Source organism: Penicillium verrucosum (genome assembly GCF_028828655.1).
Source record: "Penicillium verrucosum strain IBT 35672 chromosome Unknown utg000001l_segment0_segment0, whole genome shotgun sequence".
Lineage (NCBI taxonomy): Eukaryota > Fungi > Ascomycota > Eurotiomycetes > Eurotiales > Aspergillaceae > Penicillium > Penicillium verrucosum.
This window is the reverse complement of record NW_026643210.1, coordinates 2,510,612-2,527,862: the sequence shown is the minus strand read 5'-3', so window position 1 is coordinate 2,527,862 and position 17,251 is coordinate 2,510,612. Positions and strand designations below refer to the sequence as shown.

The 17,251-nt window shown below is 46.7% G+C and overlaps 9 protein-coding genes across 9 annotated transcripts; 5 read left to right on the top strand and 4 right to left on the bottom strand.

Moving 5' to 3' along the window:
* Positions 1-1,240: 1,240 nt before the first annotated feature.
* Positions 1,241-2,919, top strand: N7516_000933 (flavin monoamine oxidase family protein; the record flags this gene model as incomplete). Its single annotated transcript, XM_057213655.1, has 2 exons — positions 1,241-1,556; positions 1,637-2,919. 2 exons carry the CDS (start codon positions 1,241-1,243, stop codon positions 2,917-2,919), a joined length of 1,599 nt encoding a protein of 532 aa, XP_057075538.1.
* Positions 2,920-4,625: 1,706 nt separating this feature from the next.
* N7516_000932 (uncharacterized protein) lies at positions 4,626-6,366 on the top strand (the record flags this gene model as incomplete). Its single annotated transcript, XM_057213654.1, has 2 exons — positions 4,626-5,267; positions 5,326-6,366. The coding sequence occupies 2 exons, from the start codon at positions 4,626-4,628 to the stop codon at positions 6,364-6,366; spliced, it is 1,683 nt and encodes a 560-aa protein (XP_057075537.1).
* Positions 6,367-6,809: 443 nt separating this feature from the next.
* Positions 6,810-7,477, top strand: N7516_000931 (GNAT family N-acetyltransferase; the record flags this gene model as incomplete). The annotated part of the gene is made up of 2 exons (XM_057213653.1): positions 6,810-6,958; positions 7,027-7,477. 2 exons carry the CDS (start codon positions 6,810-6,812, stop codon positions 7,475-7,477), a joined length of 600 nt encoding a protein of 199 aa, XP_057075536.1.
* Positions 7,478-7,895: 418 nt separating this feature from the next.
* On the bottom strand, positions 7,896-8,574 carry N7516_000930 (uncharacterized protein; the record flags this gene model as incomplete). Its single annotated transcript, XM_057213652.1, has 2 exons — positions 7,896-8,024; positions 8,191-8,574. 2 exons carry the CDS (start codon positions 8,572-8,574, stop codon positions 7,896-7,898), a joined length of 513 nt encoding a protein of 170 aa, XP_057075535.1.
* Positions 8,575-9,232: 658 nt separating this feature from the next.
* N7516_000929 (uncharacterized protein) lies at positions 9,233-10,173 on the top strand (the record flags this gene model as incomplete). Its single annotated transcript, XM_057213651.1, has 3 exons — positions 9,233-9,334; positions 9,406-9,986; positions 10,056-10,173. The coding sequence occupies 3 exons, from the start codon at positions 9,233-9,235 to the stop codon at positions 10,171-10,173; spliced, it is 801 nt and encodes a 266-aa protein (XP_057075534.1).
* Positions 10,174-10,670: 497 nt separating this feature from the next.
* Positions 10,671-11,198, bottom strand: N7516_000928 (GNAT family N-acetyltransferase; the record flags this gene model as incomplete). Its single annotated transcript, XM_057213650.1, has 1 exon — positions 10,671-11,198. One exon carries the CDS (start codon positions 11,196-11,198, stop codon positions 10,671-10,673), a length of 528 nt encoding a protein of 175 aa, XP_057075533.1.
* A 755-nt stretch (positions 11,199-11,953) lies between these two features.
* On the top strand, positions 11,954-12,731 carry N7516_000927 (uncharacterized protein; the record flags this gene model as incomplete). Its single annotated transcript, XM_057213649.1, has 2 exons — positions 11,954-12,506; positions 12,571-12,731. 2 exons carry the CDS (start codon positions 11,954-11,956, stop codon positions 12,729-12,731), a joined length of 714 nt encoding a protein of 237 aa, XP_057075532.1.
* Positions 12,732-13,215: 484 nt separating this feature from the next.
* N7516_000926 (uncharacterized protein) lies at positions 13,216-15,033 on the bottom strand (the record flags this gene model as incomplete). Its single annotated transcript, XM_057213648.1, has 1 exon — positions 13,216-15,033. The coding sequence occupies one exon, from the start codon at positions 15,031-15,033 to the stop codon at positions 13,216-13,218; it is 1,818 nt and encodes a 605-aa protein (XP_057075531.1).
* A 906-nt stretch (positions 15,034-15,939) lies between these two features.
* N7516_000925 (SEC14 family lipid-binding protein) lies at positions 15,940-17,201 on the bottom strand (the record flags this gene model as incomplete). Its single annotated transcript, XM_057213647.1, has 4 exons — positions 15,940-16,329; positions 16,402-16,791; positions 16,844-16,985; positions 17,044-17,201. 4 exons carry the CDS (start codon positions 17,199-17,201, stop codon positions 15,940-15,942), a joined length of 1,080 nt encoding a protein of 359 aa, XP_057075530.1.
* Between the last annotated feature and the right edge of the window lie 50 nt (positions 17,202-17,251).

The following is a 17,251-nucleotide window of genomic DNA, read 5'->3' as shown; positions in this document are numbered from 1 at the left end:
AGGGACAGGAATATCGAACCGTGATGACTCACTTTGGATTTTCAAGGTAGTACCTTGTCGCCGAGAAGTACAAGAAACGTGCTTCTCAAAGGTCTTACGTATCAACCTCTTGCATCATCATATAAAATCACATGGGCAGTTCGCAAAGGCAACCTTGGAATGTATTGGGGAAGGAGTGACCTTAGAAGTGCTTGGAGTATGTGACCGATTGGGAAGGCAGCTGCCCAGGCGGATAGCCTCGAGTCACACGCCCCCTCTGTACTGGAATATTCCAACCTTGGAAGGTTCTTTACTCATTACCTTTCTCCCTCTTGTCTTTCTTCTTTCCGAGAATTTCACCGACTTGAACTAAACAATATTCTGGAAAGTCGTTGTTAAACCCATCGATGGACTCAAGGCTACGACCTAGGACGTTATCTACATCGTGGTCTGATTGGACGTTATTTAAGACTCACGTGGGTAATCCCGGCCAAGTGCGCCAAATCTTACTCGTGTGCCTTGTGATCTTGCAAGTCGATGCGGGTACATGCGGGCAGGATGTGGGTCTGATCAGATTGGGGGACATGAAGACATGAATCAGTAAGGGGACTGACGATAAAATTGTTTCTTACTCCATAAAGAATCTGACGATGTCAACAAAATCCCTTAGAATACTACATTTGTAGATTCGGTCCAAGGTTTCCCCCTACAGCCTATCGCAATGCGGACTTTGCTTTTATTGGCGGTTTAAAATTCACCGCTTGGTTCTCCGCCCTTTTCAAAGTTATTTTTATACTAATTATTGTTATAGTTACATATATGTAGTTAGTATGTATCAACCTGACAAGTTTTCATAGAGAAAAGTGGGTAATAACCAAAATAGTCGGTCGTTTATGTGGCCTCTGTATCTAACCATATAGGACTTGGTTAATGTTATGATACCACTATTTTGTTGTCTTCTCAATATCCTCCTGAAATTTGTGCAAGTAATCCATATTTCCTATATAAAAAAGTCATTTTCCATATTTCATATGGATCTACATATCCATGTGACTAGAAGTGCTTATCCAATTGGCTATTACCCCATAATAATCCAGAAAACCACGTAGATAGCCGGTTTTCTGCTGGCAATAAAAGCCAATAAGACCAAAGTCCTCCCATGGTCACTACGCACTGCGATAACACAGCCTAAACCCCTCACAACTTCTGTTCAACGTGATCCTTGTTTTGATCCTTGTTTGCTCAATAACTTCAACATCGAATGTCAACTTGTCAACTCAGAATGGCTCAATCTTTTCACCTTTCTTCTCCTATCACGGGCATTAATCCCATAAAACCTAGTAATTGTTGCTCCGGCCTGGTTGCGTTCGATGTGACTCAAAAGGAGTCGATCAAGGTAACACACGCAGCGAGGTCGGAGCGCAAGAAGGTGATTGTGGTGGGCGCTGGAGTTTCCGGGCTGCATGCCGCGGCTGTCCTGCACCGCCATGGTTGTGAAGTGGTGGTATTAGAAGCACGCGATCGCATTGGTGGAAGAATCCTGACCAGCCGAAAGGGTGACCATGTCCGAGATATTGGTAAGACAACGATACGAATCTGAAACAGAGATCGGAATAGGCGGGTGCGAGCAAAACGAGATTGTGCTGATGCTCAACAGGCGCCGCTTGGATGCATGAAACTTCCCAGAACATCCTGGTGAAACTCATTCCCAAGCTATGTATTCCATATTATTATGACGATGGTGTTCCTCTGTACTTCACCAGAGAAGGCCGGACTGGATCCCAGTTCAAAGCTAAGAAAGTCGCAGACGAGTTCGCGGATTACTGCGAGTGGTTTTACGAAACTAACCCGGAGGCTGAGGACCGTCCTGTCCAGGAATTCGCGAAAGAGTTCGTCCTCCAACACCAGCTCATCACTGAAGACGAGCGTGATTGGGCTCCGCAGGCTATCCGCGAGGTAGAATTGTGGATAGGTACTAGTACGGATCAAGCATCGTCCAAACATCTCTCTTACTTCATTACCGAGCGCAATCTATATATGAAGGGCGGCTATGATCGGATCGTGAACTGGACTGCGGAGTCTCTCCGAAACGATCCGAGCATCATCAGACTCAACCACCATGTCGAGGACGTGGAGTGGAACGAAGACGGGACCGCGCCAGCTCGAATCCGGTTCAGGGATGCTGCTGGAGAAATCGGGTTCATTGGGGGAGATGCAGTTATCATGACTAGCCCACTGGGCGTCTATCATCACAACCTCATCTCATTCAACCCGCCCTTGCCGAGTGACATCCAAGAGGGCATGTCCAAGTTCAGCTATGGAGCCTTGGGCAAAGTGTTTTTTGAATTCGCCGACGTTTTCTGGTCAAAGGAGAATGACCAGTTCGTCTTCTACCCATCTCCACCAGATGAATCGGATGCTTCGTCTGGGTCATCCGTGCAGTCCACCCCCAGCATATTATCCATTGTGGAGAATGATAATATCCTCAACTACGCCACCGTGACAATTAACCTATGGATTATGACGGGCAGCAAAGAGTTGTGCGTACAGATTGCCGAGCCTCTGACGCAACGCATCGAGAGCATGCAAGATCCGAAGGAGATATATCTATTTTTTGAACCGCTTTTCAAATTATTCCGTACAGAACCCTACAAGGCTTTACCCCGTTTGATCAATGTTGAAACTACACATTGGACCCAGGACCCGCTGGCTGGGTATGGGAGTTACTCCGCCGACAAGGTTGGAGATGAGCCGCAGCTTCTGGTTGATGCGTTGGAAAACCACAAAGCCAGCCGCTTGCAGTTCGCCGGTGAGCATTGTACTGTTGTTGGTAATGGCTGCGTGCATGGTGCTTACAAGTCGGGTGAAACCGCTGCAATCAACCTGCTCGAGAGCTTTGGAATTCCATATGATGGTGTTGATGCCCTAAGTTTGAAGTGAAGTGCACTCTCCGGGTCAGACGAGACTTGGACTGGAGGATCTACTTGATCATATTTCGGTTATCTATTAGACCCAAGGTTCACCGGGTGGGTGGACTCGGAAATCTTACATTAATGTCAAATAAATGTGTATCTAGGTATAGAACTGGTTAATCAGTTATCGCCGGACGACACTGGAAGTGTTCGAACCGAATTCCACATTCCCACTCTCAACTGCTTATTGAAACGACTATTCTAACCCCAGAAACAAGGCGTTAAAATGTAATCATATGATGAGAGCGTAATTCAGGGATTGGACTGGATAACTTGGGAGATGATGTGGTTGGCTCAAAGGTTTTAGGATGTGAGCACATGAGCTTGTGGCGCGTAAGGGTTAGCGGGGTTGAGTAGGGGCAGAGGAGAAATTGGGGTTCTCTATATTCGTCTATGGTGGGATACAGCAGGTATGAGTTAATTGAGGTCGCAGCGTTGTGGTGCGGTGAGTTGTAAGAAGGAGAGTTTGTTTGGGCGAGGAACACCTTTATATAGGGCTGAAAGTGAGAAGGTGACCTTCCCAGTATGGGCACAACCAACGGGGCCACTGATTGCCACTAAATCTTGATGTATTCCCAACTCTTGATCTATCTCGAGCCTGGCTGCCTTTTCAATATAAATCTATTTGATTCTCTTTTCATCACCATATATAAAAAAGATACATATATATGGACGTATAGCTAGAAATTTATATCTCACTAGATGTGTAATAGCTAATATATAGAAAAGGAGAGGTAAGATACAGGTTGACCAAAGTCTTTAAAAGTAAAGGAATTAAACTAAACACGGAGAAAAAATAAAAATGAATTAAGGTGAACTGAAGCGAAAGAGCTCATATATACTAGTGATACACCAAAGGCTCGGAAATGACCGACTTGGCGTCTGATATGCATGCATTGTTTGCAGCCTCATAAGACCAAAGGAATATAAAAACAAATTAGCCATATAGAATCAAGAAGATGCTAGGATAAAATGCCATATGTATGGATACGCCAATCTTAGAACCTTTGGCTCCTACGTTGGGTGTAATGATATGTTTCTTGTCCGCAATATTTAGTACTGAGGGATAATAATAACTTGCTACGCTGGATAAAACCTCCATCTTCGAGAATGCGAAAGTCTAGACCGTAGTTCGTTTCTATTTTGATTTTATATTCTCATCAAACCGCCCCTCGCGGACTATATTACAATATAAGATGCTCATCGCGGCTGAAGCGGTTCAGCATCCAAACACACCACACTAATAGAGGATTCTAAAACGCGACACATGTATCCATCTGGCGATAGTCCCGGATGAACCCAAATCTGACAAAGTGTGGCCCACTCTTGCGGGAGATGCTCCACATCTGGGCAGCAGATGAGGACCCCGGGAGTAAATAGATGCCCTATTTAAACCCCGCTGAAAAGTTTCTTTTTTGTTTCATTTTTTTTTATCTTACGCGAAAGCCGCAGTTTAATAAGGGACCCGGTTTAGTAGCCAACAGCAAAATGTGGATTGCAAATTCACCATTTATAAGTAGCTGTTATTGTCCAACTAGTTATACCCGGGGGCCACGATTTGTGCAGTTGAAAAGAAGAATTAGTTATGTGCAAAAGTACGAGCAATAATAATGTTATTACATATCTCAGGTCTTTTCTTTTTCAAAGATTTTGTGTCACGCCACGGGGTTTTCAATGTCACCTGTTATAACGACCCATCCTTTGAAGGACGTCAATGGCATTAATACCCCAATTGCGTCCAACTCAAAAGTTCCACACCACGAAGACGACGAAATGAGAGTAAGTAGCGACATAGAGAATGCTGCGGGCCAGCTCAAGGAGGTTCGCGAGTTCAGACAGGGTCTCCATCAGCGACACATCCAGATGATTGCTCTCGCCGGTACGGTGGGGACGGGTATTTTCCTCAGTTCGGGCCGTGCCATTGTGGAAGCTGGACCATTGGGTGCGTTCTTGGCATATACAATCATCGGTGCTACTGTTTCGAGTGTCGTCTTTGCTGTTGGTGAGATGGGGGCCCTGGTACCTCTAAATGGCGGTGTTATTCGATACGGAGAAATCTTCTGTGACCCCGCTCTAGCGTTCGCCAACGGGTGGAACCAGGTATACTCCTACTCTGTATCGATCCCTTCGGAAATAGTCGCTGCGGCTGTTATCATTGAATTCTGGATCACTGTCAACAACGCAATATGGATCACTGTGCTTGGATTTCTCATGCTTTCTACCGCGTTTGTCTTTGTTCGCGTATATGGAGAGCTTGAGTTCGGTTTTTCGATTCTCAAGATCATGCTCATTATCGGTATAAACATAATGGCCCTGGTGATTGCCCCCTTTAGGCCCAGAACCCGTTTACCTGCGTGCTAATTCATTTTGATAGGTGATTACCTGCGGCGGAGCCCCGAACGGCGAGTCCATTGGATTTGCCTACTGGAAAGCTCCCTATGGCCCCTTCGTCCAGTACTTGGGAGTGGGCGGGTCCCTTGGCCGGTTTTTAGGATTTTGGAAAACTTTCGACAACGCTCTCTTCGCCTACTCTGGTATCGAAAACTTTACTCTCGCAGCAGCCGAGACTCGAAATCCTCGTCACGCTATTCCCATGGCCGCCAGACGTATCTTCATCCGCATCTTGATGTTCTACGTGATAACAATCTTCATGGTTGGTCTGATCGTTTCGTCTGCCGATCCAAATCTTCTGGGTTCGTCGGGGACAGCCTCGCAGTCTCCTTTCGTGATCGCAGCCCACCATGCTGGTATTAAAGTGGTTCCCTCAATCATCAACGCAGTTGTTCTCACCTCAGCATGGTCGTCCGGAAACAGCAATATCTTGGGTGGTTCCAGAATCCTGTACGGCATGGCAACCCAGGGTCATGCCCCTGCTGTCTTCAAACGTATCAACCGCTTTGGTATTCCTTGGGTCGCCGTCACGTTCTATGGTGTTTTCATGGCACTTGGATACATGAGTCTTTCCGATTCAGCCAGCACGGTATTCACATGGCTACAAAATCTTGTCTCCATTTCGACTCTAGTGAACTTGATCTGCATCTGCATTGTCTATCTCAGATTCTACTACGGATGCAAGACGCAGGGAATTGATCGCTTCAAGGAGCTCCCATGGGCAGCACCTTTTCAGCCATACATAACTTGGATCTCATTGGTCATTTACATTGTTCTTTTCTTCACCGGAGGTTTTACGACATTTATGCGCGGTCATTGGAGTACTGCAACCTTTGTTTCGACATATTTCAACCTGCCGTTCATCCTTGTCGTGTATTTCGCCCACAAATTCTGGGCGAAGACGAAGATCATCCCGCTGGCGGCAATTCCCATTCGGCCTTTCATCGAAAGCTGGCACAAAAATCCCGAGCCGGAACCCAAACCAAAGCGTGGGCTCAGGAAACTCAATATTTTGTGGTCATGACTTGTACTATGTTGGCAAATTGAACCCTGTGACATGTTCTGCCTTCACTGTGAACCTGATGTCTAACCGGGCCGGTCAACGAGAGTGCCTTGAGACCGGACACTAGCCCTGCCTGATCTTAGGGCTTAGTGGCCACGCGCGATGCGGGGCCCAGTTTCGGGCATCGAAAACATATTGTCGTGGCTACCTCAAAATAAAAAAAGGTCCTGCTTTGCTTCAAACTGTCATTGCTGGGAATCTTTGTAGAAAATCATAAAAGTTAAAACATTGGAAAGGAATAGGTATTTATACAGTGACTCATCCCAGTATTCGGCATGCCGATACAAAGACATGAGTCAATCGGACTCCCGAGGTCCGAGACTGCTGCCGTCCAATGTTCCAATTTATTCTTTACGATCTTTATCTTCAAGAATATTCTCCGAAATAAATAAAATACCTTCAACATGAGTCTACCCGAACAACCCACCTACGTGATCGTCCCATCACCAGGGCCCTCAATTCAGAGCGACCGACTCCTTCTTCGGCCAATTACCGATGCCGATGCCGCCGCACTGTTCGCCATTCGTTCCCGGCCCGAAGTCGCAGAAATGAAGTTAGTAAAGATCATCGTCTATGTACTTAGGTATTGATGAGGAATGTCCACAATGCTAACTTTACCAGCCACCCCAAAACACCATTCAAATCAATTGAAGAAACCCGTGAATGGATGGCAACCAAGATCTTCACAAGTGGTCCCTCCGATATCATCGGCCGGTCATTTAATTATGCCATTGTGGACAAGTCAATCCCGGAAATAGAAAAACGAGTCGTTGGATCCCTTAGCATTAATCAAGTAGACCCCTTCCCTGAAATTGGATATGCAGTGCATCCATCTTCCTGGGGGAAAGGGTATGCGACGGAGGCTTTGCAATTGATGTTGAAGATGTGGTGGAATCTGGGACGTCGAACAATTGACGGTGATGCACCGGTAGAGGTCGAGAAGGCGTTTGCTCTTTGTGAAAAGAAGAACCATGGGAGTTGCCGTGTCCTAGAAAAGTGCGGGTTCAGGGTTGTGGGTGATTTCGAAGAAGAGGGGAATGACCTTTTTATTTTTGCGTTAGAGCGACCATGAATTTAAACATATAATTGAGCCATAGAACCCGTCGGGGATATTGAAGAAAGACATCCGTTTCTGGGAATATTTTTGTGTGAAAGAGTTCAGCTGAAAATTAAATGTTGCTTGCTAAAAGACCAGACATTGGTCAAATATATACACACGGCGGATCCACGACTTGAGTCCACGTCCACTATAATCGAAAGTGGTTCCATGTACCGAGTATATTCACGCATTAGGGTCCGTACGTGGGTGCACAAATTGCCTTTTAGTCCTGTTTAGGAAACCCCCATCGAAGGATGAATCTCTCGAAGACTGTGTCCGACCGATAGATCGACAACAAAATGGTGGACATTCCAGGGAAGATTTCGTAGGAGATGCAGAGGAGCTATTGCTAGGAAAAGAGACCAGGCTCAACCATTGATCCAGTCCACCATCACTGTTTAATTGCGTGAAGGTAAGCGGCAACCCCATTGCTCAAAATATTATCACGGTGAAGTTGATCAGCAGACTCGACAATCCATGTCTGGCAGTCCCTCTGAATGACTTTCCTGCCTGGTTTGGACTAGAACATCCGAATTAGCATATATATCCCAGTGGCACGATAGAGAACCGTGTATAAATCCTCGTAGGTGTGGCTTTAAGGGCAGAGACACACATAGAATGCATTCTAGGGGCCAGATTAGGGATGAAGTTTCATTGACTCACACCGTCACTGATTGTGTTCAAACTTTTCCCTGGAGCTTTGATCTGGTAAGCACTCCTCTCGAAGCCACAGACAGGCGAATGTCGATTTTGTATTCTCCGTCGTTAAGCATAGCCTTCTCGTCAAAGTAGCTTGCGTCGACCCATTGCAGCGGGACCCTTGTCGAAGGAATGTCGTCGGTTGTTCGCAAGTTTTCACTGCGCTTGATTTCGAACTCGAAGCCACTTCTTACATTGCCAGTCGCGTGTATCTTTACGCCGATATCAGGGTCCGCATCCGACCGAACAAAGTACGCCCAGTGATCTTTGAAGGGCGATCCGTTCCAGATCAGCAACTCCACCATAAAAGCCCCGATAGGGCCCACCAGTGAGACTGCCGGCTTGGAATCTGGAGATATGGAAGTATTCATAACAGGAAATGGAAGGAAACAAATTTGAAAGAGGCTGATATTTGCTCGATGTTCTTTGGCACCATCGAAGTGGTCGCCTATGTACGCAGCAGTATAGGCGCCAGCTGCCAAACCCCTATGTTGATGCCTTGATGCCTTAGCTTTGGCCTGGCGGCCTGAATTAAGACCTGCAGAAGAACTAAAATACCTGAATTACTGTCACACTTCCTATAGCCTGATTTTGCTGGCATTTAAAACTCTCAAAAATGAAGCCTTTCATCAGCATGCAAGTGCAGATATCTCCATGTTTTATGGCAGTTTGCATTTGATTTTGATGGTAATAATGCTTCTTGATACCACCTCATGTGACTGACAAATTAACGTGCAGTAAATGTAGCTGGGTTCGCACCGCCATAGCACCTCGGCAACTGGTTGATCTTGGCTTGTTCAGCTTGGAGGTAAGAACTCTCAGTAAGCGGTGGGAAGAATTGGCTAATGAGAAAGCCAGAATAATATAGTTGGCAGAAACAGACCAACGGGAACGTAGGAAGCTAGAAGCGGTAGGATCAAAACGGATGATCCTAAGGTCGAACTGCATATTTACGTCATCATCTTCACCTTCCCATTTCCAACTCTCGTTCCTTTCCCACCCTATTGCTGCTAACTTGTAGGCTACACCATGTCTGAGAAGATCAAAGATGCAGTGCTTGCCGAAGCCAAAAATACTCAAGCAGTTGCTCATGATGTGATTACGTCGGGCGCATACTTGTATCCATTCAAGGTAAGTAGCTATGCCATTCAAGAGTGCTTTCCAACCGTCTCCGTCTCTGACTTCAATTGAATGGATATTAGGGAATCATCTACTTTGCGACACATAAAGACCTCTGGCGCCCTTTTATATCTCGCGCCGGTCGAACTATCACGCTTGGAGTAGGCGTCACGTCCGTCATGTTCTTCTTCACGTACGTGCCACAGATGGCCATTATGGCCTTCACTAGTGGCCCATTGGCTGCTATTTCCGCAGCAATTCTCGTCCTTGGCGAAAGTTCCGCCATAACAAACGTCCTCTCGCGCTCATTCCTCGTCGAAGACGCCCTAATCGATACCTTCGATGGCACCTTGGTCGCGCGTGACCAGGAGCCACTCGTAGCACAAGGACGCCAGATGAAACCCCGATCGGGAGGGAAAGATGCGATGGCTAGGCTGGGTAAGATATTTACTCGCCCTCTCGCTCGGCTGAATCCACGGGCGCTGCTGCGATCGTTGCTCTACCTGCCCCTGAACCTTATTCCTGTGGTCGGGACAGTGTTGTATATCTTTATGCAGGGGAAAAGAGCAGGACCGGTACTTCATGCCAGATACTTCCAGCTCAAGGGCTGGGACTCTACGATGCGAGAGGAGTGGGTGAAGAAAAATCAGGGCGCGTACACTGGGTGCGTAAACTCCATCTCGTCCCCTTGCTCCTCGTGTGCTATCTGGTCACATACTGACTTGTATCTTAGACTTGGAATTGCAGCCTTTGTTTTGGAAATGATACCATTTGCCTCCATCGCGTTTTCATTTACGAATACTGTCGGCGCGGCTCTCTGGGCTGCCGATTTGGAGAAGGCAACCAAGTAGCCAATTGACCATCTGCAGCAAACTCAGCTAACCGTGAAATATGTCAAGCCCAGAGATTGTTGGGCTGTGTAAAAAAATAAGCTCAAGTTATTGTTTGATCTCTACATAGGTACCTCTACGCTGGCGGTAATAACTACACCTTATGATCTCCACTTCCACGTGATACCTGAAGGCTCATTTCCAATATTTGACACCTTGTCCATCCTGCCTCTCTGTGCGGTGCTCTCCATCCCTAGTGGTAGAGAAGGGCTGAAGCTACCTAGGTAGGTATGGTAGTGGAGTAAAGTACATATAATAAGAAGATCAAAGTTAGAATGGATCCATGGATCGGGAAGAGGCTTAGTAATTACGGTAATTTAAGCGATGTACGGAGATCAGAAAGAGGAAACGTATATTGTACTCCATAGTGGGGGTTTCCCTGCTGGAGCCTAGAACGTGCGGTTGGTGAAGGAATTCCAACCAGATAGTTTCCATGTAAGAAGATAAATCGTCTCTATTCACAGTATTTTCTCAAATTCCACAAAACAAAGATCACCTGGTAACACCAGGTTCTCGAACTTCTCGCGAGGAAAGGGGCTTGTTTCACCCGTTGGTTTGTATCCACGACGCGAATACCACGAGATAAGTTCCTGGCGATTTGAGAGGGCGTTTAATCCCAGCGTCGTGACACCCCAAGTCCGTTGACAATAGCCTTCAGCATATGCCAAGATCTGCCGCCCAATTCCGCCGCGCTGTTCGCTGGTATCAACGGCGAGCATGTAAAGACGAGCCTGGTTTGCGTCGCGCTTGGAAGTCCCGATCGAGCCAACGAGCGTATTTTGATCATTGGTTGCCATTAACATGACACTGTCCAGTTTGGTGATCATGGCCAACATATCTTGGACATTAAGGCGGAAGCTCGACGAGAGACCTAGATCATCTGTCCAGCCTTTTCTGCTGTCCTCGGCGCGGAACGCAGATTCCACTAACTGCTGAAGTTGAGCCGCGTCCTTTTCGGTTGCGACGCGAAAATTAAGCTCGTTCATTTTTGGCTGGAGAGATGTTCAGGATTTTGATATTTGGTGACCTCTGAATCTGTGAATTGTACTTGGAAGATTTTGGTTCTTAAATATATCTGCGAACGTGGTATTTGGTTAGCCTGAAAACAAGCCATGTAGTAGGGCGTGAGGTTGGCGGAAAATCCCGCATAGGGCGTAAGATGAATTCTTGTGCTCTTTAGGATCGACGCATTCAAAAAATTCATATCAAGAGGGTTATTTGGTGGACTCTCCGGAGAAAATATCTATTTTTCAAGTCTCTTAATAGGTATCGAGGTTGGGAGAAGGAAGTTCCGGAGGACATGTCTACCCAGAAGGACCGCGAGAGCCTGATCTCTCCTTTCATTCCACAATCAGTGTCAATCACCCCATGGCCCCTTCTCCTCGAGGCTAAAACCTCAAAATTCAAGCCTTTGCAATTTTTCCTGCCGTATAGCAAGCTAAGTAGAATGACCGTGGAATACTGTTACAAGCTCGGCAGATACCCCCCGTGCGATATTTATCTTAAGGATGACAGATATATATAACTCGAACTAAATTGAAGAAATCCGGATGGGCTAACTAAATAATAATAGACACTTTTATATAGAGCACGCTATTATAGTAGTCTATAAGATCCAAGGTTTTGTAATATAGATGACGTCATTCATGGAGATCGGCGATTATAACGCTTGGACCACCCTCCCTTATTTTGGAAGATCACCATCTCTCTCAAGGCAGTGCCCATATCACAACCCCCCGTCATGACGACCGCAGCAATATTCGGCTGCACTGGAGCAGTTGGTTCTCAGGTCCTGGCTACACTCTTCGTGACAGACACATTTTCAACAGTGAAGACTATCTCCAGGAGACTCCCAAATGCGCAGTCAGATAAGCTTGAAGCACTCAAGGAAGGCGACACCTCAAAATGGGGAGACATGATCTCAACACTGTCCCCGAAGCCATCAATAGTTTTTAATGCTGTCGGTACTACAACAGCGACAGCGGGCAGTATTAAGAATCAGTGGAAGATTGATCATGATTTATGTGTCGAGAATGCTCGAGCAGCTAAGGAGGCAGGCGTGAAGACGTACATTTATATTTCTAGCGGAGGCACTAGAAGCTTCCTCTGGGGCTGGGTTCCATACTCGAAGATGAAAGTTGGCGTCGAGGATGCCATCAAGGAGCTTAATTTTGACAATGCTATCATTTTGAGACCGGGGATGATTATCGGAAGGGAGGAATCCAAGTCTTTCCTTTTAGAGAAGTTTGTGGAAGGCCTTCAGAAGCTCGGACAGGGTGTCCAGGACAAAGTTGGTATGACAGTGCTCATCAATACTTGAATTGCTTCTGAATATTTAGAGCTAACTCGCGTGAGCAGGTCAAAATCAAACGACTATTGGTAGAGCCGCTGTGGCAGCTGCTTGTGTGGCTGAAGGGGGCAAAGCCCCGTCGAGCTATTGGGTTCTGGAACAGGCTGATATTGTCAGGCTTGGCAGGGATGAATGGAAGAGTAAGGTATGTCAGAGTGTCAGAGTTTAGGATATAGTGCTTCTTTATATGTAGTTAGGAATTATCTGTGTAACAGCGATGTAAGAAGAAAAATATCAAATCGTAAATGGCAAAAATCTTCAATTTATGTGCATCAGGCACTAGCCAAGAAAGGAGTTTGCCCATGGTATCAATAATCATCAAAAGGTAAAAACAAACATGACATGAAAATAGGACGTAATAGAGCACAAGAAGGGAGGTAGAAAGAGAAAGACCGAAGTCCGAAAGGAAAGAGCCACTGATGCCGGAATGGAGACATTGAGGCCAGTGCCCAGAGGGCGAAGCCAAGGAGGCCCAATCTGAGTCGGGGATTCCTGTGATGAGGAGCCGAGTCAGGACTCAGGCGAGACCGTATGTTTCCTATCTCGAAGAAAAGTCTTTGGTCATACCCGATGAACCAACCCTGCTAAGAATGCTGGAGGGTGGACTTCAGGCGTGAATTTGCACGTATGCGTACTAATACCAATTACCGTAATCAGTCCATCTTGAAATCATCGACATAACCGAGGAATTCCCTCCGATCATCACAAATGCGGGCATATTCCAAGAGAAGTCGGTATGTGTAGATTTCCATGTCCTCCCGTCGGAGGACCTTCTCGCCCCAAGTTTTCCCAGCAAGGGCAATCTTACGGGCTGTCTTGTCACGGCCGCCGAGGAAATAGGCCATAATTCCATAGAAGTCGATGTAGGTGGTATCCATGGGGACGAAGTGTAACCAGGGGATCAGTCGCGAGTCGTGCCACTCGTTGTAAATAGTAGCTTTGATGGGGAGAGAAGTAGACAACATAAATCCGCGGTACCGGCCACTGAACGAGTTCCCGTCGAGATCGGGCAGATACTTGAAGTTGTACATCTGCTTCATTGGCATGCCAGGTGCGACCTCGAAATATGGATCGAGGTACGGGCAGGTCGGGTCCGATTCCTTGTAAGGAGTGCAAACCAGGTGGTTGAAGCCCGTGTCGGTATGCTCCGAGAGAAGCTGGGGGATAAAACCGTCGCCCTTCAACTTGTAATCGGCATAGTTTGGAAGTCTGAAGTTGATACCGTGGCTCTGATTCCTCTCGGCCTGAGACACTGATGTCGCATTCATCATCGACATGAATCGGTGTCTCTGGAAGCCCGTCCAGTTGGGCTCTCGAGCCCGGCCTCCGGTAGCAGCACCTCGCCATACAACCTTGTTTGATTTTGTTGCCCAGGGACCACCGTGCTCCTTTTCTCCACCGGAATAATGGTCGTTCTGTGCCCAGTACATCGCTGGAGGAAGAAGAATCTCATTGTTCATTGGTAACTTGGACCCACCGAACAGTGGCATGAGCTTGTGCGAGGTTGAAACAGAGATGGGCTCAAGGAAGGTTCCATGCAAAACTTGCATCTCTGGGCGCACGCACGGGTCCTTGGTCAGAGTATAGTTTGATACATAACCGTGGTATGACATTCTCTCGAAATTATCATATTCCCAAGGAGGAGTACTGAAATCCACCTTGGGCAGGGTGATGTTGCGTGCAGGGCTTCCAGGCGGGCAGCCAACCCGAGCCATCTCCCAGTATCCTCCCTCGCCGGGAACCGCAAAACCAGGATCATAGGATTCCATGTCTTCGTGATCTGAATCGACCAAAGACATGTATTCGGGGATGACACGGTTCGGCTTCGTCATAACGCGGGTTTCTTGCTCCTTCTGCACATATTCGTTGATTTCCTCCCAGGGGACGACGAGCCGGGTCTCATCCATGACATTGATCGGCATATCGAGGTCGGGAAGCCCGTCCTCCAATTTGGCAACCAGATCATACCACGAGTCCATCCAATTTCTAGGCTCATCGGTTTTCAATACCGCAGTTTTGTTCCGAATAGTGATACGGGTCGGGATGCTTTTAGCCTGTCGACGCAATTCCTTCGGTTCGAGAGCCCAGTATGGAGTCAGGTCGTGATAGATCTGATCGAAAAATTCTTCAATGATCAATGAGTCTTTTGACTTTGCGAACTCGTACCATTCTCCAAATCCTGGAGGAGGATGTCTTCCGCGGCGAGCTCGATATTGTTCTGCGGCGGTTACGAGGTCGTGAGCCTGGGTTCCTAAGAGTTCGTAGAGATCAGTCTCCGCGGTATCGATCAGAGCATCGATAGGGTGACTGCTATTATAGCCATTCCCAGCATAGAAGGTTGGAGACACTTGGGCCTCATGTCTCGGCAAAACCCAGATAAGGGTAAGGATAGAGAAGACTGCGAGCACCGCAACTCGCCCTGCACGCGAATTGAATGTCGTCATCATGTACGGCATCCTAAACACAGTCATTTTCTCAACCGTCTTTGCAGCTTCAATGTGTATGAATTTCGTCCGTGATAATCGCAAGCTGGCAGCTTGGTGTGATCATACCGCCCCCTAGGACTAATTTCCCGGTGATAGGGTTCCTAGCCTCGTAATAAGTAGAGCTCAATGTATATTATAACGAGTAACTAAGGGGGGCACGGGTATATGAAGTTCACTGATGCATATTCAAAATGGTCATCGATTAGGATAAGCAGAAGGACAAAGGAGAAAAAGAAGCAAGAGAAGCAAAAGACCGGGATTGAAAAGCCGATTCAACCTGCTTTTGTGACGGGAATCACGGACAATTACATTGCTAACCGGAATAGGAAATGCTCGTCCAAGAAAGCGTGGCTCAGTGGGTCCAATGGGGGTCCATGTTGCCTTTAAGATAAAGATCGTCCACTCTGTCCATCCTCAGTGGAGACCACGTTCTCTGCAATTCTGATCTTATTTTATCTTATTTTATCTTATTTTATTTTATTCGGTCTTATTCGATCATATTCAGAAATACTTGACAAAAGCTATACTGGCAAAATGAAACACCGGATATTTCAATCCGATATGTAATATAACCTGTACCTTAATTATTGTGTCCGGGACGATTGGAATTGAATTTGCCAAGAGGCGGTTGGACCTACGGTTACATGACCTCATATCATGTCGCAACCACTTTACAAGATACCTAAACTCAGTTTTCCGGTTTTCTAATCTCCTTTCTTCTGGACGTGCTGTCATTCATTTCCCCCTTTTATTGATCTCCACAGTCTCCAGTTGTAAAACTCAATACACAAGAAGGTTGGACCTGATGGTCAGTGAAGACCTTTCTTTCTGCCTCAGGCAGCAGATATTTAGAGCCTGAGGCATTTTATATCTTATCCGTCTCCAAAACAATCAATCCAGTGAACATTGAAGTTGTTGTCCAACTTGATCAAGTGTTGCGATCTTATCGCTTCTCTCACAGCCGGAATTGCTACCAACAGCCAATGCAGTTTGTCTACCATCTGAGTCTTGGATCCATTTCAAGGGCCCAGGCGGAAGAGACTTCGATGAATCCCGGTTCAAAAGCTGCTGGATATTATCGTCGAGATCGGGCAGCATTCCATTGGTATATTCAAATTTACCTCCAAACTTGACTGGAATGCTGGCATCGTCCATGTACTCTCTGAGGGTAGGAAGGACCTCCGGACCCATGAGCACCTCGATCTTTTCTGCAGTATGAGGGTCGAAATAGCCCTTGACGTACCTCCAGATCGTGCTATAATATGACGGCGCATTGCATACCTGTTATAATAATTATCATTAGTGGGTATCCACGGGTGCAATGCCACCAAGCCAGATAAATCAGCAACCTACAAAGGCACGTTGAATAGTCTCCGGGTAACATGTTGACAACAGCCCACTGATCTCTTGGGCAAAGAATCTCAAGCTCCACGCCTGCTTTAAGCCCAAATTGGATGCATCTATAAGATAGATCGAATTGGTCACCGGAACTGAAGGGTTCGGCCTGTCTGTCATCATCGAGCAAAGCGGAAGGATGAACCGAACGAGACTGTCATGGTATACAGAGGCCAGTTGCAACATGTCAGGAGTTGGTGTTTCGACTTTTTCGGATTGGGAATATATCCAGCGATTGCTTTTGCGCGTCATTTCCCAGCGTGCAACGGCATCTTTGTTAAGACCATCCAAGTCGAGCATGATAATTGGTGACCCTTTTTTGTCCCTACGACCCGTCCAATGGGGGTACTGGACGATATGTCAGCATATATTAATGCTCCCAACATCCACTAATACTCACAATTTGACGAGCCTCCTCGAAATCGGCAATATCAACTAAATCGTAAAGCCTGAGGATATCCTTCTCTTCACGGAATTTGCATGCCTCCTGGAACTGCTTGAGAGCATCATCGGGGTCAAATCGACGGGCGAGTAGAAATCGCCTAGTGAGGTAGGTTAGCATTAATAGGAAGAAAACTAGATTTCGTGTACATAACGTACAGTAGGGTGGGAGGATCTGATAGCCCGTCACATAAATCTCGGCTTTCCAGACTCTCGGGCCGATCCAACAACCCCTTTTCCCGAGTAGATTGAGTGAAAGCTTCGAATGAAGCCTCATGCTCGGACGGAATGCCGATGTTTGGCTGACTAACGGCCATCATGAAAGTATTCGAGAATTATAAGGGTTTGAACAAGTTGCACGGGTCCT